The 9,807-nt window shown below is 36.5% G+C and overlaps 1 protein-coding gene across 4 annotated transcripts in view; it reads left to right on the plus strand.

The window, feature by feature from the left end:
• Positions 1-9,417, plus strand: part of NR1H4 (nuclear receptor subfamily 1 group H member 4) — an 80,052-nt gene extending 70,635 nt beyond the window's left edge. For 3 of the 4 annotated variants that reach the window (XM_018048151.1, XM_018048152.1, XM_005680502.3), the window contains 2 exons: positions 6,308-6,421; positions 8,258-9,417. In XM_018048151.1, coding sequence (XP_017903640.1) covers positions 6,308-6,421; positions 8,258-8,496 — 353 coding nt within the window. In that variant the 3' untranslated portion in view covers positions 8,497-9,417. The remainder of the gene's footprint in view (positions 1-6,307; positions 6,422-8,257) is intronic. The other variant, XM_005680501.3, reaches the window with a different exon arrangement.

Here is a 9,807-nt window from a genome sequence, read left to right on the forward strand (position 1 = left end):
AAACATCAGCCACATATTGTGACAATGAAAACCATCCAAATTCATATGCTGCTTCATATTTTTAATCTACAGTGATGCTTCCATTTATTAATATTTATGAATTTGCATCCCCCAGTGGATTTTCAGAACATTGCCTTTTCCCCACACCATATAAAAACCTGATCTTGCAAGATGACCTTTCAGAATAACTTTATTTTTATGCAAATATAATACATTCTTATTTCTATTGTATGTTTAATTCCAGAATAGCATAACATTTCAAAGTTACCCTGTTTAAGCCTACAGAGCTCTTTAAAGAATATAATGTGAAATTTCTTTTCCTGTTCTTCAAATTCATACTCTTTTGTTTGCTATTATTAAATCCCATTACATCCACTAAGATGCTGTCTCCCAAGATACATTTACCTAGTGAGGATTACAGTGTTTATTTATGTTAATTGAGGCTTCAGAATATATTTCTGACACAACCTGTGGCTGAGTTTTTTGCATAATTCTAGTGCATCAGGTTTTTATTCCTAATGTGGTATTATGTAAAATTCATTTATAACCTGGAATTTTTAATAAAAATAGGAATAATCATATGATACCATAAAATATGATAGAACTGAAAAGGGCTTGCCGATACTAATTAGTTTACATTTTTACATTAAGGTAATTAGCAGTAACTTCTCACAGACTTAACAACTTGTTCTGTTATGTTCACTTCAAATTGAAATAACCTCTGAAAACTATAGTGTTTTTTGGCCTTTTTTGATTACCCACAACAGACATAAGTAAAATATTCAATTCAGCAAGTGTTTATCAAGTTGACAATATACCTTGTGATTGTGCAACGGTTTGCTTTTACAAGCATCATCTTCTTAGTATTTCCAATGGCCTCTAAAGGTGAGGGCTTTGTTCCTATACTATAATTGGGGAAAGGCTTACATGGGCTGAGTGACCTGCCCAAGATCATACAGCTAATCAGCAGACTATCAGGAGATGAACACAGGTGTTCTACTCAAAGCCCAGCACTATTCTATACACTGTACCTGTCACTTGCTAAGATCTAATATTTCCCCAGCTACTAGCTGGTAGGGAATATAAAGACCCACTAAGACATGGTTCTTCCCCTTTGACTGAGTGAGAAGGCACAAGCAGCAGCTATCAATCTGAAATTACATTTAAGCAAATAATAGAATGGAGACAATGAGGTCAGAGGAAAGAGAGATGCTTATTAGAGTGATAAAGTTGTTGTAGCATAGTAAAGCATACCATATATAGTATATTTTTTCTTTTTAAATATATATGATTTTGCTGCTTCAACTTTGGCAACTTACACAAAATGAAAATCGTTATAAAAGCTAAATTCTCTAATGAAGCAGACTTAAACTGTCAGTTCATAGACTGTCTTTGAAAGAAAAAGGTTGGAAATGTACAGAGACAAATGACAGAATATTTATAAGAAAGTTTTAATTCTTAAACTTTAGAAATCTTACAACTTCTCATGTTGCTTTTCAAAGTGGTCACATGATAATTTTGGCATGGGACAAATTTGGGGGTCAAATTATAGGAAGAAACCCCTTCAAAGTAAGAGATAGTATTAAAGAAACACAAGTGTCAATATTTCCATTGCCCCTCAGCAGTATTCCCCAAGCCTGTTTTACTTGTCCAGTTAGGGACATTATGTATTTATTTATGCGTTTGTCTCCTCCATCAATCTTTGCACTGCTTGAGGACTGTTCCCAGCACTAACACAGTGCCTGGCACAGACAAGGTGCACAAAAATTGGTGAATTCGGTTGAGATGAATCCGAAATTTGACAGTCCAAACCCTGGCAACTCCTAAGCACCATTATCCTAAGATAAATTTTAGCCACTCAGACTATTGGAAAGTATTAAATATCTTAAATATTTTAATCAAGGCAACAGTATGGCAAAAATGACTCACTGAGTGGAGGTTAGCAATTGAAAGAGGCCAAGGTCCAATCTCTTAGCACCACAGGAATATTTCCATTGTCTGAATGGCATCCTTTCTCCTAGCACATCTCACAGCTATGTAACCTTCATTGCTAGGAACAAACAAAACATAATATTGCATAATTTAATAAGCATTTATTAATCTCCTACTATGTCTCCAGTAGGATGCTAGTTTCTAAGGACACAGATATGGATAAGAAACATCTTTATTGGTCAGGCAGTGTGCCAAGCACTGGGGATAGAGCAGTTGACTCCTGTTTTTATAAAATGTAGATGGTATTTCACACTCTAATGGAAGGGAGAGATTTGAATTGTGAGAGGTGCAATAGAATTGAACATAGAGGAGGACACAACAAATTTTGCTTCAAAATGACAGGAAAAGCTCCACAGAAAAAGCAAAATTTGAACTTGGCCTTGAAATATGAGTAGGGTGTCCTAGCCAAATGAAGATGCCTTGTATATGTGCATTTGTGTTTGATACACACACACATACCTCTGTTTTATTTTTGCTCCCAATTAAAACTAGGAAGTTAATTAGGAAATAAAGACATTTACATTTAAAGTAACTTTAAAGAGCATAGTGTTAATTCTATCACATGGTTATTCTCTCAGAGAATATTTATCATTGGAAAAATAATTTATCAATCACAGACTTTTTTAAGGAAAACAAAAAAACAGGGAAGCAGAAACTGATTTTTTTTTTACGACTAACATTTTCATGGTAGGCTTTGTGATTAAATTAGAAAATAGCCCCCTCTTGTGACCAAAAATCAACTAATTGGACTTATAACAAGTTTCTGGAGGAGGAAGCAGGAAAACAAGAAAAGACTGCCCCTTCAGGATGATGCTGTTGTTACATTGCTTATGTTAGAAATTGCTGGCTCAAAAATACTTAAAGCATCTCTTTGTTTATGCTGGCATGATTAATTCTGATTATCCACTCTAATTCCAAAAGCAACTTTATATTTATCTATCCTGTAGGAAAATAATTTTTTAAACTCTTCTATTATTTATTTTCTACATTTTCTCTTCACTGTTGGTCTTTACAATGAACATTTACAAGATGAACATTTTTAATTAACATTTTAACCTGTTTTTCCCCCCAAATTACCAGTTGCAATTAGATAGCTAATGGTATCATCTTTGGAAGGTGAAAGGGATTTAGGAAAACAAAATAAGAAATGAGGTAGTCAAAGATGATTTCATAAATATTTTCAAATCAGTTTCCTGCTTCCCTGGTAGCTCAGTTCATAAAGAATCTGCCTGCAATGCAGGAGATGGCGGATCAGTCCTTGGGTTGGGAAGATCCCCTGGAGAAGGAAATGGCAATCCACTCCAGTATTCTTGCCTGGAGCATCCCATGGACCGAGGAGCCTGACAGGCTATAGTCCATGGGATTACAAGAGTCGGACACGACTTAGCGACTAAACCACCACCAACCTTATCTCCAAACCTTTATGTATTATTTAAAATAATGACAGTCGTGAGTTATTTTAGGTAACTGCAACTGAAGAGTATAGTATTCAAATATAGAAGACTGCCATTTCTCAAAAGTGAAAAAGAGCAGCCTTATTAACGAATACAGATCTTAGCTTAGCTTTAATACCTAGAAAAATACTGAGGCAAATCACTGATCAGCCAGTTTGTATTCATCTCTAGCAAACTGCAGAATGCAAAAACAAAACAAAAAGCAAAAATACAGCTTTGTAAATACAAAAGTACATGAACTTAATCAAAGATTAAGATGGAATGAATGTATTGACCCAATTTCCTGAATAATGACAATAATAGTTCTTATTATGATTATTTGCTCTAACATTTATGAGGGTTTAACATTTACTGAGAGTTTACCATGAGCCAGGCAGGATGCTGCATCTGAGCTGGTGGCTCAGATGGTAAAGAATTTGCCTGCAATGCAGGAGATCTGGGTTCTATCCCTAGGTCAGGAAGATCCCCTGAAGGAAGTAATGGCAACCCACTCCAGTGTTCTTGCCTGGAGAATTCCACGGACAGAGGAGCCTGGAGGGCTACAGTCCATGGGGTTGCAAAGAGTCAGACACTACTGAACGACTAACATTTTCACTTTCACTATACTAAGTACCTAACAATTACCTTCAAGTAGAGTGACTAAAGGCTAGGCATGGTGCTAAGAACTCTACATATTTTATCTCATATAATACTATTGTTACAATTCACAGTTCACAGATGAGGAAACTGAGGCTTAAAGAGTTTAAGTAATGTGCCCAAGATCACGTCATAGGTCAGCTTTTAGACTCAGACTTACTACCTCTTTAACTACTATGTCTGTTGGCAACCAGGACTAGTAGTCCCAGCCTACATACTCCAGCCGTCTGAATTTTAAGTTGTATCTAGCTTGATCATGGGCATTCACTTCAATCTGTAATAGCTGGATAGAGGGCAGTCTTCCACACGATGTCACCCCCAAGTTGTTCAACAAAGACACTATTGTTAAGAGAGCCCACTGGGGTCGATTAAGCATTGAAGGGGAGAAAAGTTCTATTTTGACTAAAAAAGAGAAAGGCCAGGGATTCTATTTGAGAAGATTCTTCAGATTCATCTAAAAATGAGGATTCAGACTTTCTGAGCCTGTGAAATGTACTATTAGATGATAATTATACTCTTTTTAGCATTTGGAGTCCAATTTTACTTGGTATGTTTCGACCTAAGCTCTAAGGCTTTAGGTCTAGTTTGGGATGAAATAGAGTTGTCTATTGTGAACCAGTTCTGGGAAACTCAGTCTCATCTTAATTCATCCATAAGTCACAACACAAACTTTCTTTTTTTTCTTTCTGCACAATTCCCTAATCAAAGCTTTTCTGGAGTGGGGCCAAGCACAGAACAGGCCCCAAACTAATTGCTCTTGAATGACTGGAGGAAATGGCACAAAGGAATCTTAAATTATGAAGAGGAGTAAGTTATAAAGGATGAGGAGGGTATTGCAAGCAGAGAAAATAACATGTACAAAACTGAGCAATAAGAATTGTTTAGGGAACTCCAAGTGCCTGAACACAGCTGGAGTAAAGGTTGTGTGATAGAAAGATGGGACCCCTTAGCCACAACTAACAGCCAGGACTCTGAGGCCTACTAGCTTTGGTTTGAATCCTGGTCCCACTTTTCACCAGCTGTGTGTCTGGTCAAGTTATGTAACCTCTCTGTGCTCATCTTATGGGGTGTTAGATTAAATGATTCCCAGCGCAAGAAGTACACCTAATACATAGTGAGTACTCAAATGTTAACTCCTGTTGTTATCATGTGGGTGAGTAGTCGGCGGTGGGAAAGGCCAGGGACAGGGCCTAGAGTTTCTTATGTAAAAAGGAAGACATTTATGCCAAAACCATGGAGAGATTTTGAAGGTTTGAAAGAATTGGGGAGACACGGTGTGGTCTGAATTTTAGAAGGGTGATTCAGGGATGGATTGAAAGGGACCACACTGAAAACAGGAAGACCAGTGAGGAGGCAAGTGGAGTAATCCAGATGAAAACAATTAAAAAGTTAAACTAGGTCAACCAGGTGCCAAGTGAGAGTTAGCTGGTCAAATCCAGGGGACTCAGCACCGGACTGAGTTAGAGCGAGGCTGAATCTTGGTTACCAGGTGGAGACAATTGGGTGGGTGAGGATACCAGTCACTAAGAATGGGAACATCAGGAAAGAAGTGGATTTGGAGGAAGATGAGGAATTTAGTTCTGTACATGGTGTCTTTGCTTTTGGACATGCTGAGTTTGAAGAGAGAAACCAAGTACCATTGCCTGGTAGGCAGTGGATAAACGGTTTGATACTTCAGAGAGAGATGGGAACTCTGTAAAGAACTCTAGCCAATGTATTAAGTAGAGTTTATACTTCCGGACTAAAGAACAATAATTTTAACGCATGTAAGAATTAAAGATTTTAAAATTTAAAAAATAAAAAACTAAAAAAAAAAAAAAAAAGAACAATAATTTTTTGTTGGTTAAGATGCTGTCTATGTCTTGATTATTGATAGTGATATTTAAAAGATTAACCAAGCCCCGTCTAGAACACGGTGAAGTTCAGAGATTCTTTTGGTAATTCAAGAATATTGTCATTTATTGTCACAAAGTTGTGACTAAAACAAAGGTACAGTCAAGATCAAAGATAAATCATTGATTAGTTTATATTTTAAGGATTTTGTTAACTGATCTTTTTTGCAGTGTCTCACCTTTAACTGGGATATTTATATATAGTCATTATTTAAATGTATACATATGGATATAAATATTGTCTGTGTGTGTATAATGTGTTTGTAGTTTTACACTTTTCAGTCATTCAAAAATTTTATTATGCCTCTGCAATTTTTCAACTTTCCCCCATAGGTATCTCTGATGAATATATAACGCCTATGTTTAGCTTTTATAAAAGTATTGCTGAATTGAAAATGACTCAAGAAGAGTATGCTCTGCTTACAGCAATTGTTATCCTCTCTCCAGGTAATTTCAATGTTATATCTTTATTTTTATCCCATTTTTCAGTTTTCCTCTCAAGGATAGTAGGAATATTAAGGAAAATCTTGGATAAAAAATAAAGAGAAAGTAAAATGGCCTATAATTCCATCACTCAAATTGAACCATTGTTAACATTTCAGTGTAGTTCTTCTCAGCCTTTTTCTGAACATCATGCTCATTCATTTAATAACTGCATTTTGAACACCTTTATACATTAAACATGTTTCCAGACATTGCGGGATATAGCAGCAGCAAAGAAACAGGCAGGATGTAGTTCACATCCTAGCAGAGTGAGAAAGACAATGAATAAAGAAACAAACTAAAAGAATTTTCAGAGAGTGGTAATACTACAAAAAAATTAAGATGTCATATAAGGAAAGAAAGTGGCAGCAAAATGCTGTTGTAATCAGTAGTCAGGGAAGGCTCATCTAAAGGGTTGCAATTTGAGCAGGACATAAATGAAACTATTACTTTTTTAAAGTAATAAAGAATATACTGTCTTTATACTTTTTCCATGTCATTAAAAATCATACTGGTAGAATTTTGTTGTAATATGTACATCATGTTGTATGATGTGTAATCATTTACTCAGTTGTTACCACGTTTGGATATTCAAGATGTTTCCAGATTTGTCATTACTCTTGTTTTAAACAATGTTGAAATGAATCTCTGTACATAAAATTTGTCTATATTTTTTGATTAACTATTTGGGAATAAGTAATGTCATGTTCCTGATTTGTAAAGCTTAATTACAGTGTTAGCCTTAAACCATTTTAATATATGACACTGTGGCAGGTGCTATTGATAGTTGTTACTTTGTTTTACCATGAGAAATTATAATTTTAGAAAGAATGACCCAGAAATTCCACTCCTCAGAATACACTCACCACAGATGACACTTACGTCTGTTCTTGGGGTTACCTTCTGGGTGCATTCGTCACCAAGCCCAAGCTCGTACTGCTCCCCACATGGTGGTCCAAAAAATCAAGAGATGAGTTGTTAGGATAAGGAACAGCAACTTTCTCTGGAAAGCCAGCAGACTAGGATGGTGGACTAATGTTCCAAAGAACCATCTCACCCAAGTTAGAATTCAGGCTTCTTTTATAATAAAATTGGAGGGGGTGTGGTTGGTTGCTGCAAACTTCTTGGTGCTAGAATCCTTTGTTCTTGCAGTTGTTCGGGTAGGTCTGGTTATAATGTTCCTATAAACCTCCAACAAGACAAATGGTATTCTCTGTTCTGCAACATTTTATCTCTAAATGAATGGAAAAGTGTCTTACCTTTAAAGGTCAGAGCCTTGAGAATGGGTTATTCTGTATATTTCAGGCTCAAGGCAACATTCTATTACAAAGTGCAGAGTTAAAATGACTAAGCACAGGTAACAGAGCATACAGTTTAAAACCAAAGGGTAGTGTGCAGTCTTTCCTGAACACATTGATTGGAAGAATTAGTCAGGCCTCTGGGAGCAGTTGGAGAAGGAAATGGCAACCCACTCCAGTGTTCTTGCCTGGAAAATCCCAGGGACGGAGGAGCCTGGTGGGCTGCCATCTATGGGGTCGCACTGAAGCAACTTAGCAGCAGCAGCAGCAGCTGGGGGGCAGTAAAGGTTTTATAGCTTGATCTAATTGTGTTTTATAGCTTGATCTAATTACAGGAGTATATATACATATGTGTAAAAATTCATCAATGTGAATACTTTGCCCATTTTAAGTATACAGTATTTGTAAGTTACAGTTCAAAAAAGTTAACCTTGCTGTAATTATGCCAAATTTTTTTACTTTTCCACTTTTTTTGTCATTTTATTTTGAACTTGAAAAACAGATAGACAATACATAAAGGACAGAGAGGCAGTAGAGAAGCTTCAGGAACCACTGCTTGATGTGCTGCAAAAGTTATGTAAGATTCATCAGCCTGAGAATCCTCAACATTTTGCCTGTCTTCTGGGTCGCCTGACTGAGTTGAGGACATTCAACCATCACCATGCAGACATGCTTATGTCATGGAGAGTGAATGACCACAAGTTTACCCCACTTCTCTGTGAAATCTGGGATGTGCAGTGATGAGCACTGCAGAGGCAGGATCCAGCTGTTCATTTTCCTGATATAAATCTGATTCATAACTTTCTTTTATTGCATTTGTACCTGGCTTCATGCCAGAATTTTTCTCTATATTTATGTGGTAGTTATATAACCCTAGCAATTGTAAATATGGGGCTAGGTTGAAATACTCTCTCTGTATTGTATTTTACAAAGCTTCAGGGAATTTTTCATTCAAATTGGCATGCCCTATTTGCCAAATTAAATTAATCATTACTGTAAGTCTGTTGAAATAGGGGAAGCTCTCACTTTGCTCTTCATCTTATCTTATTGCATATATTTTATTAAAGAGTTGTGTTCAATTTGGGCAATAAACCGAACATAATGGCAACAGGCTTTTCTTTGGAAACAAACTTTGAAAAATATACAAACATTTCTTTAAACGATGAATGGCATCCTATTGAGTCTGAGGGGGTAATTTCCACAAAGATAAATTCTTACAACATAAATAGTGCTTTTCTCATCCCCGGAGGTCCTGGTGAATATTCATTCATTTGTGATAGCCCTTTGATAATTTCTTATTCTTCAAAGTTTACAGAGCATAGCATACAGAAGCATTAATGATTCTCACAGAATATTCCATCAAGCAATTTCTTTCCCTACTTACGGTCCTGAGGTGGCATTTACAAATTCAGAGTATGCAGATAACTCCAGTGATGGGACATTCCCTTTTCTCTCGTAAAAGTGCTCTCTACTGGCTTTAGTGCATGTAATTACTCATTTTCACTTATTTGTTTGTTTTGCTTTTGGAAAACACTCCTTCAGCTGGGTACACAGCTGTGTATACTTCCCCTAAAGCAGGAATTAGTTCATTTCCTTCCTTCATTGTTATATTGTTGCATTCTTCTCCCCACCATCCTTCAGTAACTATAATAAAACACCTTCTGTAAGTAATGAGTTTACATGTCCCTTACTCCTGAAATCAGCCAAATTGGAGCTTGCTTAGCAGCAGAGAGTTTTTCGTTTTAAAATATTAAGGCAATCCTGAAGTTCTAACAAAGGCTAGTCAGTAGAGAAGGGAGTGAGTTGGGGCTAACATTAGTTGAATTCCATTTGTTTCAACAAGAAAAAAGACTTGAGTCCGCACTAAGTAAAATCTTTATGCTAATCTCCATGGGAGATATAAAGATGATTAAGACCCAGTAACTGCCTGGAGGGGCTTAAAAGAAAAGCAGAGGAAAGTGCTGTGGGCTTACCTGGGAAAATCTCATGGAGGAGGTGACATTTGCCCTGGGCTTGGAAGAATAGTCAGGACTTAATGGGTAAGAAAGGAGA

The sequence above is a fragment of the Capra hircus genome, chromosome 5 (assembly GCF_001704415.2).
Source record: "Capra hircus breed San Clemente chromosome 5, ASM170441v1, whole genome shotgun sequence".
In the NCBI taxonomy this organism is placed as follows: domain Eukaryota; kingdom Metazoa; phylum Chordata; class Mammalia; order Artiodactyla; family Bovidae; genus Capra; species Capra hircus.